Source organism: Pinus tabuliformis, chromosome 4_1 (genome assembly GCF_031772625.1).
Source record: "Pinus tabuliformis cultivar Carrire ecotype Pingquan chromosome 4_1, CPIR1, whole genome shotgun sequence".
Lineage (NCBI taxonomy): Eukaryota > Viridiplantae > Streptophyta > Pinopsida > Pinales > Pinaceae > Pinus > Pinus tabuliformis.
In genome coordinates this window covers 32,190,601-32,208,836 of record NC_142303.1, presented here as the reverse complement: position 1 = coordinate 32,208,836, position 18,236 = coordinate 32,190,601, and the positions used below count along the sequence as shown (strand labels likewise).

At 35.1% G+C, this 18,236-nt stretch overlaps 1 protein-coding gene across 1 annotated transcript in view; it reads left to right on the top strand.

Annotated features, from left to right (window-relative positions):
* The window catches only part of ATERDJ3B (DNAJ heat shock family protein), a 28,761-nt gene extending 14,593 nt beyond the window's left edge, over positions 1-14,168 (top strand). The window contains exons 3-10 of the mRNA XM_089419153.1: positions 8,356-8,488; positions 9,906-10,023; positions 10,547-10,663; positions 11,349-11,435; positions 13,030-13,089; positions 13,170-13,247; positions 13,398-13,469; positions 13,826-14,168. Coding sequence (XP_089275279.1) covers positions 8,356-8,488; positions 9,906-10,023; positions 10,547-10,663; positions 11,349-11,435; positions 13,030-13,089; positions 13,170-13,247; positions 13,398-13,469; positions 13,826-13,987 — 827 coding nt within the window. The 3' untranslated portion in view covers positions 13,988-14,168. The remainder of the gene's footprint in view (positions 1-8,355; positions 8,489-9,905; positions 10,024-10,546; positions 10,664-11,348; positions 11,436-13,029; positions 13,090-13,169; positions 13,248-13,397; positions 13,470-13,825) is intronic.
* Positions 14,169-18,236: the final 4,068 nt, after the last annotated feature.

Below are 18,236 nucleotides of genomic sequence, written 5' to 3'. Positions count from 1 at the left end.
CAGCCTCAACCTATATGATCCCTGCGCATTGTGAAAAACTTGGCCACCCTTCTTCCACGCAAACTTTATTGGTAACTCGACCTCTCCTCACAGTTTCGGCCTACATAGAAAACTTGGCATCTCCCCAAAATCTTGGCCTCCGCAAATTTCTCTTTTGAAAAACCCTTGCTGCACACCTTTCCCTTCTTTGCAGTCGTTGAGCATCTCACTCGAGAAAATCGCTCTCTCAATCACAATGGGTCTTTAACTTCTCCCGTAGGCTTATTTTATAATTTCATCTCCATAGGGATAGATGGCTAGGATTAATTCCTAACTAACTTAGATCAACAGTATAGATAAGATCTAAGTCGCTTAGATCTAGATCCTTAGAAACTTAGCCCAATAGCCAAAATTAGTTAATTAAATTAATTAATGTGCTTTTCCCAAGTTCAAATTAGGAAAGAAATCATAACAATCAGTTACTCCCCTCAAGCAAGTACCCAAAAAGGAAATCTAACATCTTCTACATGCTAGATAATAAGACTATGCAGAAGTCCCTGTTCGAGCTAATGACATCAACAAACAAAACATGGTTTATTACACTTCTATATTGGAATGGAAGTATGTAGATAAGATAAGACAATATTATCAATGTCTAACAAGTGACCACTAAAGTAGGTCAAAGGGATTGTTGAGTACATTGATGTCAATACAAAGTGGGAGTGTGGAAGCAATTGCTATAAAAATAGAATGTAGAAAGCAAGAATGTGAATCTAATCTAAAGCATGTTTAAACAATGTCTAGAATCCATAACTAGGGCTCACTTTGAGAGAAAGATGTACAATATAGGACTTTGGGAGGGACTTTCCTATCTTCGACCAAGGATGTCAATGACCCAATCAAGAAGTTTAAAATTTCTAATTGCAAGGAATGTGACACTCTAATGGATAAACTTGATAAATATGAAATGGGTAAAGATAATGTGACCCCCCATATAGACAATTGGTAGAGAGTCTTATATATTTGAGGTGATATTTGTTATGCAGTTGGCCTAGTATAAAGGTACATGTTAGAACCCAAAGAAAGTCATTGAAAGGCAACACAAAATAATACAAAGATATATTAAAGGCACATTGCACTAGGGAATACAATTTTCTCAACATGATGGTGGTTTGGTTTTTGGTATTTAGTTTAGCATTTGTTAACTAGAGTAGTGAGAAGTAATGCAAGTTGCTTTATCTTCAATAAAGCTTCAGTACAAAAGTGCATTGAATGGATCATGCAAAGGAGTTTGGCTTAAGAAGATTGTTAGCAATTATTGGTTTAACGCATGAGATAATATAAAGATAAGAGTAATTTTTTTTATTTATGTCCAATGAATGACCACAAAAGTAGGTCAATGTGATTTCTAAGTACAATTGTGATGATACAGTATATGAGTACAAATCCAACTCCTATGTAAAGCAAGATGTAGAATATAAAACTAATCTAAGCTAAGACTTGGACACTAAACACTAATAATAGAGATCATATTTGGAGGAAATTGTACAAGGAGATTGGATTCAAAATCTGAGATACAAATAATTTAAGGATATCAGGGTCCTACTAGAACTAGCTCCCCTGACATTTGAGGCCAAATGGAGGAACTATGAATAGAAGACTATCTCAAAGGGTAGATGGAAGAAATTTTGCCTTACATATAGTGTTGCTACTTGGAACAGGCAACTTGTTGATGAGGCCCGAATGAGCTCATAACACTATTTGTGTAAGATCTAGAACAACAATGTCAATAGGGTCTTTGAGAAGTAGAGATAGTACCTGGCCTTCTCACTAATTTGAAATTGGAAGCAAGGTTGCTACTAGTCTATTTGTTGGTACCTTTGGTTGATGAGAGCACCACAAAAAAGGAAGTGATTGTCCTAATGGAGATTGGTTTATGGGGTGGCCAAATAATTTGGGAATGGAGTCCCATGACCTCCTTCGTGTATAAAACTAGGCATATTTGGCTGGGATACCAAAAGAAAAGCGAGGCATCTTTGGTCAAGATTCTAGGAGAAATTGGATAGGATAAATGGGGTAATGGAATATGAAGTTATCCTCTATGTCAACTTCTTGAAGGTCATAGTGCACACAACTTGTAGATTTTGTCCAAAGTAGTCTTCAAAATTGATTAGTTCAAGACAAAATTGGTTATTTTGACCCACTCAAAATACAAAATACAACCCCCCTAAAAAAAGATACAAAATACAAAAACCTTACAATTATCATACAACATAATTTTGGTCTACATAGTGATGCCCCCTTTAATTGCATGGGCTTGCAACTACTTCCACTGCCATAGGATACATCAATTGGTATTTGAGCTTTAGGGGCATCGAGTCAAGATGTTGAGCATACCCATGCAAAGTTGTAAAAGATCTAGATTAAAAGGATTGTGTAGTTTGATTTGATTGTGGGCTGTAGTTTGATTCTTTTTGGACTTTTAAGCCCATTTAGAGCCTTAATGTTTATGCATTTTTGTAAAGATATGTATTGAAGTTGGTGCCATTTTACTATAATCACCTTCACATGCTATAAACATGAGAAAAACTTTGCCGAATTGGTGTCTAATAGCTTGGATCTACATTGATGTGCAAGAATATTTGTTTTGTTTATCAAAATTTCAATCTTTTATGGTCTATTATTTCTTTTTTTTGGGCCTTTCCTTTAGTTTCAGTCTAGTTCATGATTTTGGGGAGAACTAGTTCTATTCTAGTGTTGGTTCTAATAACATTTGTGCTATATAATTGAGGAAGAATGTTTTTCTTTTGGTGTGCCAAACATATTGAAATTAATATTCACTATTTGATATTGTAAGGCCAAATTTATTTGAGGTATTGCAAGACATGAACAATTTATAGATATGTTCACTAAAACCTTGAGGAAATATTATTTTGAAAGGTTTAGAACAATGTTACCTATGAAATAAAACAATTTTTACTCGAATAAGAGTGTTAGTAAATGTTGTAAAAAATCCATGTGCACAAAGGCAAGTTTAGCGTGGTGTCGGTGTTGAGTGTTGTTTAGGGTAGTCCTAGGTAGCCAAATGCAGAGTTGTTAGGCACAATTAGACATGAAGTGCGTTGAGGTGCATATTGTGACATGCTATTCTATTGAGATTTAAGTATGATATGCTAATTTGGATTAGTAAATTAGAGTGGCTATGGTGCGGTCTTAATTTATCATTGGTCATATCAAATTTGATCACCAAATTGTAGTGAGACAATCTAGCCAACCTTAAAGACTTGGACCCGAATTGATCATTGGTCACGTCGAATTTGATCACCAAAGTTTAGTGAGACTTGATGTAACCAACCTTAAAGACTTAAAACCCAAACTCAAGGCATTGTTATGGAAGATGGTCAATAATCCAATTAGATTTGATCATTGAACTATCTACCTATTTAGGGTACACAATTGCTTATAGTTTAGGCCAATGTTGATGATCATAATGGCAAGTGATGTGACAAGATTGTATCAGAAGTAGGTATATTTGAGAAATTATATTGTGTCTTAGCTTGTGAAATGTGAGTTTCTTGTAAGCTAGAGAGTTGTTAGTTGTTTGTTTGAGGGCTTTGAGCCATACAACCTAAGATTTGAAGCTATGTTCCGCCAAGTTTTTGGGACAGGGGAGCGTGAGAGTGGGAGATTCACATGGTGGACATGTGGAAGCACCCCCAGATTTTAGGCAAATTAATTGGCGATAGGCGGACATTGGGGTCCCTAGCATAGGGTTTCCTGTCTCTAAAATTATAATAATAATGATAATAATAATAATAATGAAAATACCCCAACAATAACAATTCATCCCATGAAAATTCGTCATTGTGCAATCTAGTGGACTGTAAATGGTTTAATCTTGCCAATCCTAAAAGCCTAAAAACTGTCAGCTCTGCTGAATTTTGAATGGGATATGAAATTCTACTCTCCATATGAAGTCTGATGAGGTTGGAACTTGGAACCACTCTCAAACATCCTAAAACTATTAACGGTAATGTTAAAAATTTAAGTGATGGCTATCTACAATATTGTGACTATCTATGTTATTGAATAGGGATTGTTTTGGTAGGATCACTTTGTGCTTCTACTATTTTGCCTTGCTTGAATTTAAGTGATGGCTATCTACAATATTGTGACTATCTATGTTATTGAATAGGGATTGTTTTGGTAGGATCAGTTTGTGCTTCTACTATGTTGTTTGCTTGAATTTAAGTGATGGCTATCTACAATATTGTGACTATCCATGTTATTGAATAGGGATTGTTTTGGTAGGATCACTTTGTGCTTCTACTATTTTGCCTTGCTTTGGGTGTCAAGCAACACAGGGAACTGTTTTTTAGTATTAAATGCAGAGAGTGCCCTTCTTGAATAAGGCATTTGTTATCTATCTATTTTTCTTTTCTTCTCATCACTATCCACATTGTTACCTCCAAGATTTGCACAAGAGATAAGTCTGATCACCAAGCCTAAACGCTAGGGAAATGTGAGGGCACCACCCACTATTACCTTAGCTGTCGTCCTTGTCACTTTAGGCCGATTCTTCTTTGGCACAAGGGGGGTTCTCTAATAAGACTACAAATCTTCCCTTGCAATGCTTGATATAGAAATTGGATTTGTAGAGTGAAGATACTTTTTCATTTAGGTAATACAGTGATGATGGACTACTAAAGCTCATGTTTGTCCATTGGGTGATTGAGTCAAATCAGAGAGCAAAAAGGCTTGAGTATGATGGAGAAGATTTAATTAAGTCATGCATTTATGTGCTACAATTAGTCGAAAATGGATTTTCAGATTTGTGGAAGAATAAGTGAGGACCCTTATGCAATATGCATCGTCACAACCATGAGATTACTGCCAAGTAACAATGTGCAACCATGAACAATAGAGAAGCCACTGCATATGAAAACCTAGATGAACTGGATAGTATATGATAGCAGTCTAATTGAATGATCAGCCAACGACATCTATCTTCAAATATGATTTCTCCGTGAGATCAAGGAGCTATAACATACCACACTTAATGTTCCTTCTTAGATGAGGGAGCTATAACATACCACACTTAATCTTCTTCCTTAGATTAAGGAGCTATAATATACCATAATACCACACACAATCTTCTTTCTTATTTACAACAGACTTAAAACACTGAATGAACAACTATAGCCAGAAAATTCCAGCAGAAAAATTCTTCAATTATCCAAGGTTACATCAAGAGCTAGGTAGGATTTTACCTCAGCCCCAGTGTCCTCTCATTGGAGCAATAATGCCCTTCTGCAAAGATTATTTCAGTAGAAGAGTACGATGGCAATTCTTACAAAGCCCTAGTCATCCATGCAAGAGAAAGGAGAAATGGACAAACCTTACCTTGAGCTTGACCCTTAACTTCTTCCTCCCAAGTCATCTTCAACTAGGCTTATAGGGGAAATCCCATTCATCCAACCATGCCTTTGCAAATGAGAGCTCTCTTCCTTTTATGGTGCTTCTCCTCCAAACATTTTGCCATAAAACATTATTGAGCAATTTTGAGATCCATAAACCTTATAGCAAAAATAATATTAAAATGCATAAAGAAGGTATAGAAGTCTCCTTCAAGCCAAGTGTTCCTCTTTAAGGGTGAAAAGATGCACAAAGTAGGGCTTGATTTAGTCTTTGCTGCCACATGTGTTACCTTTCTAGCTTGTGTTCTCTCCAAGGATAACCATCTAGTAGCTTCCTCTTCCCAAAATAGCAATAAAACTCAAGAAAAGGCGGAGCATTCCAATAGAAATGGTCAAATGCAGCTATAATTTTGAGGCTGAAAATTTGAAATTCCCATAACTCGCTTAATATTTATTGGAATCTCTATTTAATATTATGATCACAATTCAGAAATGCTGCAGCCACTCTGCATCTACCAGCATTGGTTTGGTGGCAATCTGAACACTGTTGAAAGATACATGCTCTTCTTTGGAAACAGGACAATAATGAGCTGTTCTAGATGTTTCTAAATGGAGCTCTCCTAAAAAATGTCCTCATTTATGCCATGTGGGACACGAATGCCAAGCATCATCTTCTTGACCTGGGTGTTCCTCTTCTTTTGTACATGTGAGCCTTGATTTCATGAAAACCCCCATATATCCCTCAAAATGATGGGCATTCCTTCCTTGAAGTATCATTGACCACTATGAGAGGGTTTCTAGGCTATGTTGCAAGAAATGTAGGGCAGGAGGGCGTTTCCGTATGGAAACGAGTACGAAATGCTGAAACGCGTGTGGTGTTTCACGGCCGTACGACTCGCGTTTCAGCATTTTACTTGTGTTTTTTTTTAATTTGTTTTCTAATTTATTTTTAGGTTATCCTAGTGACTTCTAGTTGCTTCTAGATGCCTGTCTAAAGTTATAAAAGTGAACTTTTGCCCTAGTGTTGATATGCAGTTCATCAGGAAGTTTGAGGCATATGCAGTTCATGGTAATGTTAAATTCTTAAAGTAAAAGGATGAAAATGAAAAATAAAGGATTTCATCCTTTTACTTAAATTTTTAACATTGCCATGAAATGACTCGGCATGTTTGAGAGTGGTTTCGCCCTCATTGGATTTCATATGGAGAAAGTAGAATTTTAGATCTCACTCAAAATCCAACAGACTTATCTGTTTTTCAGGATTTCAGGATTGGGGGGATTGCAATGTTTCCATTGGATTTTATCATGTACTAGGGTATGGAACTTGTATTTAATCAAGAGAACCAAGCCCTCTATGCAGGGGAGACTCCCAATAATCAAGAGCATGTAGGGTACTAAGGTATGAAACTTGTATTTAATCAAGAGCACTAAGGTCGTTCGACTATGTAGGAGGAGACTCCCAATCAAGCACGAGACAAGAAATTAGAAATTTCTCGTGGCTGATTTTGGATATTTCTATTTTCATTATGTGATCATTCATGAGTAAATGTGATGTAAATTTAGAGACTTATAGTTTATGCATTGACAATTGACAATTTTATCATAATGTAATAAATTAGAATGTATCATATATGCTTTATGATTGCACATATTTCTTAAATGTCCTATATATATATATATATATATATATATATATATATATATTCGCGTTTCCCCGTTTCCAAAATCTGGGGAGGTCGCGTTTCATATCGGTTCCCATTTCGGAAACTCGTACCCGTTTCCCCGTTTCGTGCAACCTTGTTTCTAGGTGGCATTTGTCAATCTTAATGAGGGGCATTTTCTAGAAACCTCTTTGTTGCCTTGTAGATGATGTCCAAAGTCCACAAGAATGATGAGTCATGCCTCAACATATGTAGAAATGCTTCATGTGATGTGACATGAACCCAAGTGGGGAGAAATGCCTTCAAATATATAACTTCTGCCCTGAAAACTTTGAAAACACCCCAAAAGTGCCTTCCAATGGAGAACTATGCATGAAAAATTGAAAAATTGTAGATAAGTGTGCCAAAAGGTGTTTGCTACATGTGCAACCTTGACTCCAAATATGTGAACTTGACAACAAAAACCTGCCTCAAAATATTGCAAGTAGTCTTAGCATGTGAAGCAAAAGGCAAACACATGAATCTTCATCACCACATCTCAAATGACTAATAGCATGCTCCAAAGTTCATATATGCTGGTGCAATGCTGCTGAAAAGAATGCCTCTGAAAATGCAACTTGGACTTGCATTTTCAGGCAATAGCACGCACAATTGTGACTACATATGGTATTGAATACATCTTGTGGGATCATGGATATCTTCTATCTATTTCAGCTATTTGGGTCTATTCATGAGAAGTGACTATTATTAGTAGATTCCTAACACTGTTGCTAGCCACATGAATACATCGAAGTTGATGGAATTGAGCTCTTATCGTTTGCTCATATAATTTGGATTGCGGTATCTATTTAAGAATGCTCATATAGATGGAGTAATGTTTCTCAGACCTGTTATTACTTTACAATGTTCTAAGTTTGTTATGGTCTTCTTTTGTAGGAGACCTTGTAGGTTTTTATAAATTTAAATCATCTCATTTCGTTTTCTTGAAAATCTTTCTATTCAAGAGACTTGAGTAGTGCATATCGTCCCTTTTCTTGTTTTTGTGTTTGTCGGCGATGCTAGATCATATGATTTAAGTGTTATGTCTGTATTTACTATTGATACAAGGACAGTTTTCTCTAGACCCTCGTGGTTTCTTGCTTTTGTCACGTTTCTTTTAATTTGCTCCATGAATGATGGCCTGTTTGAAAAAGTCAAATTGCACATTTCCCTTGACTTTTCTTCTTTGATCAGACCATGTTGTCTTGGGTATCTCAAGGTGATGTGCCTTTATTAATGACAATCTTCCCTTTTTACAGCGTATGAAGTGCTCACTGATCGTGAAAAGAGAGAAATTTATGATAGATATGGGGAAGAAGGTCTAAAGCAACATGCTGCTAATGGTGGTGGAAGAGGAGGAGGTGGCATGAACTTTCAAGATATTTTTAGCAGGTAAATATCATATTTATAGAATAAAATCTGTGTTGCATGAACACAGTAGTGTTATTATGCAGATTGATGCAACTCTGATGCCTCTTTACTGTAAGTCTTTCATCGATACTATATAGGTTATTCGTTACATTTGAAATTATAACAAAATGTAGCAAGAATGACAACAAAGGACACTGCAAAAGTAATAAAAGAACTAGTCACTTCTCACAAATGAATTTAAAACATTTGTAGTCTCCACGATAGGAGACCATCTATAAGTAAATAGCATATTGAGAAATTGACTTGACTGCCAAACGTTTCCTTGTGACTGTCTTTTTCATTTTGAATAATGGAACTTGAAAAGATATATTTCTTTTGTAAAATTCTCTGAACTTACCAGCGTCAATGCATTGTGCTGTATTTGTCACTTTTGAAGAAAATAACTTGTCGTTACGCACAATAGAATTAAAACATATGCACTGTCTACGGCAGGTGACCATCTAATGATAAGTTGTACATTGGAGTATTAACTTGTCTGCCAAGCATTCCAGATGACTTTCTCTTTTGCATTTGAGTAATGGAGCTTGACAAGATATAATTTGTTTTGAAACATTGTGTGCACATGCCAGCATCATTTATCTTTTCATGTCATATATCCATTTCGTTTAATCATATCTCTAACAAAACATGCCTTAGGTGTGAGTGCGTAAGTTTTTTTTCATTCAATGTGTATATTAGGTCTGTAGTTCACTTGACATCTCGGCTCAGCTAATGGTAAAGGACAATTACAATTGTGTTTTGCTTTACTGTGACTTTTCCTAATAGGTCACTTTGCTTTTACAGTCAAAAGAAGTGTTGTCAACTGGGTTTATTTCGGTGTTGGGAGGAATGATTGTTATCCTCCCTATGCAGGTTCAATTCCTGCAAGTGACATGTTGAGCTCATAACAAGTATATTGTTGTAATGGCTTTGAGCCTTGTTAACTGGCCTTGTCCCCTGAAGATTCTAGGGTTTACCCTGGGTACCATCCTCGAAATGAGGGGAATTACTTGGGGGTTTTCCCCGGGCTTTTTAACCTAGAAACAAAATGGAAAAAAGGTCAAAAGAAGAAATGTAAATCCTAACACAATTATGTGGGACTCAATAAAGTGTTGCATCAATAATATGCGGCCTAATGTGTGCAAACTGGTAACAGAGTAGCAATTATCGTTTCTGTAGTGTTCATGAACTAGTTGGCTTTTTCCCTTGGTATGAAATACAAAACCTTCTAGCGACTACTAATAGAAAAAATAATGAAGGAATTATATCAGAGGTGGTTTGGGCTCAAGGAGTTGATTTTCTAGGCCAGTTTATCTTTGTCTCTTGGTATTCTTGTCCTAGACACAAGTCATTGTTTCATTTGTTGCTCATTTTTCATTGTTTCTTATTATTATGGTAGCTTCTTTGGTGGTGGTGGACAAGGCGATGAAGAGGAGGAGAAGACTCCGAAAGGCCATGATGTCATAGTTGACTTGCATGCGACTTTGGAGGATCTTTATATGGGGAGTTCATTAAAGGTATAAGCTGATCTGAATTTGTATATTAAATCTAATTCGTATTAGATTGTTATTCGAAACTTAAGTTTGTTCTTATTCTGAAGAACTTACTAGTTACAAAGAGACTCGCAACATACAATTGTTTTTTCTGTCATTTTTTGCACGTTAATTCTTTTTTTCAGAAGAGGTTGTGACCTAGAAGTAGATTTGAATTAGATGATTGAGCATTTTTCATATGGTTAGCAGTCATTCATATTAATTCCTTGAACAAGCCTCTATAATGTGTTCTTCTACCATTCTCTCTGAGAAGTGAATATCATTTAGGGAGTTTAATGGATCATTATTACATTCTAATCAAATGGGTATTTGGTACAATACATCTAGAATACGTTGCACTCGAAGATTGTCAAGATTGTCAGGATAGAGTTATCACCCAAAGCTCAAGTCGAGAGGAAAATTAAAATGCTCAAATTTGATGTGTGCTGTTCATATGAAAATCCTATGAAAACTCAAGATACTTCATGTTTCCTTGCTAATATTGCAGGTCTGGAGGGAAAAGAATGTCGTGAAGCCAGCTCCTGGTAAAAGACAATGTAATTGCAGAAATGAGGTTTATCACAAGCAGATCGGCCCTGGAATGTTTCAGCAAATCACACAACAGGTAGAGGGCTTCTTGCTATGCCTCTTATCCCCTTTTTATAAAATGATAAGTTTTCTGCCCTGTATTCCTTCATTACCTACCTTATTAATTAGTTCTACAGAATCCAGATGATAGACTTTGGAAGAACTCATGGAGAAGTTTGGCAACATTTTAAGTTATACAACCTAGTATTTGAAGTTTTCGTTACATTTGGACATGACCTGGTGTTGTATTTTTTCAAAAAAAAAAAGGTTTATAATGTGTGTACTATGATGAGTTTAGGAATTTGATTATTGGTTTTTTACTGATTTGTGTAAACTTTGTGATTGCAAAATCTTGGCCAAAGTTTCTGTGTCAGTTTAAAATTTAAATCTCTATTAATTTACTTTCAGGAATATGCCCATTCTTAGTTGTGGCAGTTTTCATGGGAACATGGAATACATGCTCAGGACCATGTAACAAGTTACAACAAATGGATCACTCAATACTTGAATAATCTTTATTTAGGAATTACAATCTCGTAGCCAGAGATGGATCATTCAATATAAGAATAATATTTATGTAGGAATTAGCACCGTGTAACCACAAATGGATCAAGATATAATATCCTTATTTAGAAGGCACAGGAGAAATAACGTTCTGAATTCCTCAATGCTAATTAAAGCTCTTGCTCGGCACAGTTCCTAAGTTGGAAAAAGTTTTGCAGGTGTGTGAGGAGTGCCCTAATGTCAAGTATGAACGAGAAGGCGAGTTTATTACTGTTGATATAGAAAAAGGCATGCGAGATGGACAGGTATGCAAGGGGATTCTGTTTACCAGCATAACTTCTTGTTTTTAAATATTTTACAGGTAGTTGATTCTGTTGCCTAATGGCTATTTTTGTAATTTATGAACAGACAAATATAACTTTTAATTCAGTTAGTTGTTCTACCTTTGGTTCCTATGTGCATTGTTTCAGGACTTTAAATGTTTGTGAGTAGTTTCAACTTTCAATCTAATTACATGCATTTGCTCACACCTTATTACTTTTTATATTTCTCTGCTGTCTCTTCTTGTTGTTATATCTTAGCAATCAGAGACGAGAGTTGCATTGATAAAGATGGCATCTTTGTAAATCGAGCACAGATGCATCATAACCTTGTATTTTTGTTTGAATCCTCTGCACATGTCTGTCACTGTACATTATGTAAGTTTTAAACCTTATTGCGTCGAGAGGCATATCAAACAGATGTTGTAATGTCCTGTTATGTTATGTAAGGTAAACATTTTGAATCAGTCAAAAGAAATTTATTTAAAATAAAATTAAAATTAAAAATAATGCTGATAAATATTGTTAGGGTGGTTCAGGTAAATTGAGGTCATAGAGTCAATTTACTGTTGACAATTTTTGGGCTCCAAGTTTTGAGAACCCATGATTTTGCTGATAGTATTTTTATGTAACACACGCAGATATATATATATATATATATTTTGGTTAAACCAGTCTAGATCCATCTTAACTCTGGATCTATCAAGTGTTGAGAGGGATTAAATCTCTCTAGGTGCAAAACTTTCCTCAAGTTTTGCACTCAAAAAGGAGGTTTGCACCTTGAGAGATTTGATCCCTCGATCTTGATAGATCCTGAGTTAAGATGGATCTAGGCTGGCATAGTAATGCAAATGTATACATGGATTCTTAATAAACGGAAAAGTAAAACAATTGTAGTCACAAATTACACAGAAATTTATCCTGGAAACCCCACAAACTGTTTAGATCTGCACCTCTAATTTTTATCATCAATCAACTTTATTGTTTACAATACAATATATATGATCCCATGGCATTCAAACCCCTAATCCATTAACCTGGATTAGATTACAACCTTAGTTCCTTAACCGGAATTAGATAACCATGGGTTGAATCACCATATGCCACAAAACCTCCAAAAGCAAAACGTTTGTGTCAAAAATTGCCAAAAATGGATGCAAAAATCTACCCCTTTTATTGTTATCTAATGCATATGGTGGGTGGGTGGGTAGGTGGAAGGGGAAGGGGCTATTGTTCCCTTGCAACCCACTTCTTGTGCCTGATGTAATGAGTTGCCTGTGGGTTAGTCATGCAAATAATATAACATATACCCAACATATTATACATGCAATCTGTTTTAGAATAATCACACGTCCCTTATGGTACTTCATGTAAGTGATTAAATGATCCTCAGGGTGGTTAAAACCTAGATTGTTTTGATATCTGCAAATGATAAAGAATGTCCATTGTTCAAACCCAATGAAGAGCAAAAGTGTTTCACTTGTCCAATTTTTAGAGTATATACTGTTATTTTCTGTTATGTTGGATGGTTGTTGTGCATTGATTGATTGGTGTTACTTCTGTGGTGGTTTTTTTGCAGGAGATAGTATTTTTTGAGGATGGGGAACCTACTGTAGATGGAGAAGCTGGTGATCTAAAGGTTTGATATTTGCTAAGAATTTGCTTGTAAATATTGAAGTTGCATTGAAACTAAAATAAATTGAGACAATGTTTCTGCAGTTTAAAATTTATACGGCACCACATGAAAGGTTCAGAAGGGACGGCAATGACCTACACACTACAGTTACAATTTCGCTGGTTAGTACGAATTTTTACATTATGTCAGTTGTCTCCCAAGATTTGAAACCTAAATTATATGGGTTACAACAATTTGCTAGGCTTTTTCTTGTCCTTGAAATCAGTTTTCAAGTCATTCCATGTATCTGACTGAGAGCACTTGTAATGCAGCGGGATTCTCTTGTTGGTTTTGAGAAGAGTATCCCTCACCTTGACGGCCATTTAGTGGCTGTAGGGTCCAAAGTAAGAATGCAATCTTGCCTTACCTTTTTTATGTCTTTGTTTCTTCAGTTCATTATTTTGTTTTCTTGGTTTGGCTCTATAGCGTCTCTCCTATTTGTCCCAATAATTCTCTTTCTTAGCTGAAAGAATATATCAGATTGATATTTTGTCTTTCTTAGCTGAAAGAATAGATCAGATTGATATTTTGTCTGGCAGTATAAGATGAAAAAGTTTTCAGTACCTAGTAACCTCGATAATGATTTATTTGATTGGTGTGCTTAGTTTTTCTCAGGCACCTTCATTTATTCAGCCTGTTCATCCCGATCCAAAGTTATTCATTGTCAGATTTTATAAGAAAATGTAATGTTTGTCTGTAGGGAATCACCAAACCTAAAGAGGTCAGGCGCATTCGAGGAGAGGGCATGCCCGTACATCTGAGTACAAATAAAGGGAACTTATTGGTGACATATGAGGTTTTGTTCCCAAGTAGTCTCACAGAAGAACAGAAAAGAAAAATCAAAGAAGTCTTTGCGCAATGATTGCATATTAGAGAAACAAAAGTTTTGTCAGATTGTTAGAGATTCATATTCAAATGAGATCTCCTTTGTATTCAACTACAGTTACATTGTATTTTTTTCACCCAGGGTCCCACTTTCTGGAGTCCAGTAAGGATTTTGTACAATGTGGTAGCAAGCTAATATCAGTTTACATTTCTTTACATACGAAGGAGGTGATGCGAAGTAGTAGCTAGCATCGGCTTGAATATTCAGTGTTATGAATTTCTATAACACACTAAATAACCCATTATCATTAAAAGCGCTGCAAATGCCCCAGGTCAACTGCACAAATATATATAGTAGTACTTACAATACTGTATGTGTAGTTTAACAGATCTTAAGAGTTTAAGAGGGTTGTGCAACCATAATACATGCCATGAAGATTTGTTGCCATCCAAAATTCTCTGGAATGAAGAGTTGTTGCCATCCAAAATTCTCTGGAATCCTGTCACCATTTCTTTTGCTGTCTTTACCCGGTTCCAGAACTAACTACTAATCAGTTAGACAACTTGCTTTATTCAAGAACAAGTGTGTTTCATACTTACAGAAGTTTTGGTTACAAACAAGTCCATAAAACCTTTGTACCTATTCACGTAAATTTATCTTCATGAAGAATTGACATCTAATAATTTGTGTTTCCTGATGGCAAGATAATAAATTAACGATGATTGTAAAACAGGGTTTTGTTTTATGTGCAAATCTTACCCAAGATGATAATGTTTTTTATTCTTTAATATCTGGAATAAAGGGGAAATATTGTTAGGCTATACCTTTACATGTAGTTAAGTGTGGAAAGGGATTAGATTGTTCCTATTTATTTTTTTTTTTTTTTTTTTTTTTGAGTGAAAACGTTTATATATCAAGAGATTTGATTCTTCTTCACACTTGGTACATTCAAAGTTAATAATTCTATGTTAATTTTTAATAACATTGTTTATAGTTATATAAATTTTATATATTTGTATATAGAAATATGATTTTTATTAAAATCTCGATAATACATATAGTTACAATATATGAATTTGGCCATATATATAGTTACATTCATAGATAGATAGCTAATTTAGAAAAAAAAATATAGTAAATATTAAATTTGTATATGGTTATTAATTAAATTGAATATTATTGTTTATTTTAATGTGATGTGCATAATATGATTTTTTGCTTAGATATCTCGGAGGAATTCTGCATTTTCTGTGAGAGATTCCCGATAGGCAAGAGACAACTCCACAAACTGACATGGGCAAGAGACAACTCCACAAATTGAGTTTGAGTTAGAGGTTAGGAGTAGCGGTTGGTAGGAAGTAAAGCCTTACTGACTTCTTCAGCTAGTAGAGGAATAGGAAAATTGTAATAAAAACAAATTTTTAATATAATAAATTGAATTGAATCGATTTATTCGTAATTTTTTTTTAATTGAGTAGACTTTATGTTTTATTATTATTATTTTTTGTTTATGATTTCATTTTGCAACCACTACAATATTTTCCTATGCCAAGTTTTAGAGCACCTCATGCAACTAGTATGTGTTGCTTTTTATGTTGCAAGCTTAGTGAAAAATAAATTGATATATGGGTGACATCTTTTTGATGAGGTTGAGAATTTTGTATTTTGTTCCATATTAATGACTTATCTATTACTTTTACTTTGGGTTGTGGTTTATATATTTGGGCGAATTTTCATTTTATTTATTTTTTATTTATAAGAATTGTATATGTGAATTCTAATAGCAATAAATAAAACAATAGAAAAATTGGAATTTCTATTGAATTTGCTTAATGTTTTAGATATCTTTTTTTTTTTCAATTTAAACTTTTAATAATTTTTAATTATTAGACCTTTTTGTTTGTGGGACAAGAGACCCACCTCCCCGCAACACTTCTTATGAGGAAACACACTTCTTAGGAGGACACACTTTTTAGGAGGAAACACACGTTCTTAACCATTAGGCCCACTCAAGCTATATAACCATTGGAATACTTATTATTCAAATAATAATTCAAAAACATTTAATTTTATATTTCCTTTTTTTGATCATGGAAACAATTAATAATATAGTATAAATATTATGTATATTTTTAGATTTCTAATGTACACATTTTTTTATTAAATTATTATTATTATTAATGTTTAATCTTTAATAACATGATGCAAATAAAAATATACAATAATTGTCAGGCCAGGCAGTAACTCCACCAAATCAATTCATATCTTATTCTTTCAGGGTGGTCTTTATTATATACACGAGGGAGTTACTGTTCACTTCATCTTTCGATGACTGTTCATATTTCTTATTATTTATTTACATCAATTACATTTATTTTCCCAATCCTGATGATTAAGTGTCAACATTCCCCCCCTTAATCTGAAGGGATGTTGGTGAGTCCAAGCATCATTTTGAATCATTCAAGCTTTTCTCTTCCAAGCACTTTGGTGAAGATGTTTGCAATTTGCTCATTAGTGGAACAATGACGGAGATGGATTGTTTTGGCCTCAACATGATGTCCAATCAGATGATATTTAGTATTGATGTGCTTCGTTTGATCATGGAACTTTGGGTTCTTGGCCAACTTTATTGCAGAGGTATTGTTAATCATGAGTGGAGTTGGTTGTATTTGTTTTACTTGCAAATCTTCAAGAATATTCTTAAGCCACACAATTTCTTTGGTTGCCTCAACTGCTGCTACGTATTCTACTTTTGTTGTGGAATATGCTGGAACTGATTGTTTGCGTGATCTCCAGGAGACAACGCCTGATCCAAGACTCATAGCATATCTTGAAGTAGATACCCCAGTTTCTTTGTCTCCATCGAAGTCTGAATCATAGTATCCAATCAAGCTGAAGTCGTCCACCTGTGTATATTTGATTCCAAAGTCTTGAGTTTCCTTCAAGTATCTTAGAACTCTTTGAACTCTTTTTGCAGCAGACCAATGTCCCTCACAAGGCTTTTGCATAAACCTGAAGAGGATTCCAACAACAAACAAAATGTTAGGTATGGTAGTAGTTAGGTAGTTGAGACTTCCTACAAGCTATCTATACTTTGTTGCATCCTCAAATTCTTTTCCTTCACTAGATGTGAGCTTTAAGTTTTGTTCCATTGGAGTAGTAAGAGGATTGCATTCTGTCATGCCAAACCTGTTCAATAGATATCCAATGTACTTCTTTTGAGAAAGAAATATGGACTTCGGATGTTGAGTTACTTCAGTACCAAGATAGTAATGAACATAGCCCAAATCAGTCATTTCAAAACTTTTCCCCAATCCTTCTTTATGGATCCAATGTAGCTTTCATTGTTCCCTGTCATCAAAAGATCATCTACATATACCACAAGATATACAACTGTTTTGCCAACTTTCTTGACAAATAAAGTTGCATCATCAAGATCATAATGTTTGAAATTGAGTTTTAGATGATGCTTAGTTAGTTTTTCATACCAGGTTCACGGTGCTTGTTTGAGGCCATACAAGGATTTCACAAGTTTGCATACTTTATGTTCATGTCCTTTCACAGCAAATCCTCCAAGCTGGGACATAAAAACATTCTCTTTTAGATCTCCATTCAAGAAAGCAGTTTTTACATCCATTTGATGGACTTTCCAACCGTTCTGAGCTGCTAGGGCAATGAGTGTCCGGATGGTAGCCCATTTTGTTGTGGGGGCAAAAGTCTCCTCATAATCGACCCCTTCCTTCTGTGCAAAACCTTTTGCCACAAGCCCGATTTTGTGCTTGTCAAGTGAGCCATCAACTTTATACTTGTTCTTGTAGACCCACTTGAAGCCAATTAGTTTGGTTCCTAATGGAGGATCAACCAGCGTCCAAGTGCCATTCTTTATGAGGGCATCTTACTCCTTTTGCATCGCTTCTTTCCATTCATCATGAGAATCAGCTTCTTTGAAGGAAGTTGGTTCAAAATCTGTAGACAAATTCAATTCACAATCATAAGAAACATCCATCTCAACATGTGAATTAGAGTCATCTACATTACCACCATTTTGCCGGTTTGAATTTCTAATTCTTGTCTTTCCAACCTCATCAAGATGAACACTTTCAAGTGTCTTTGTCAGCCACTTTGGGGGACTTTTCTCAGATGGTCTAGGCTGCTTCGTTGATTGAGTTGGGACTGAATCAAGATTGAGTCTCCCAATTCTATCAATCACATCACTTAAAGCATCGTCCGTTGTTGGAGTTTCATGCGGGGGAGAGTTCTTCAGAAGAAGATTCCACATGTTGAT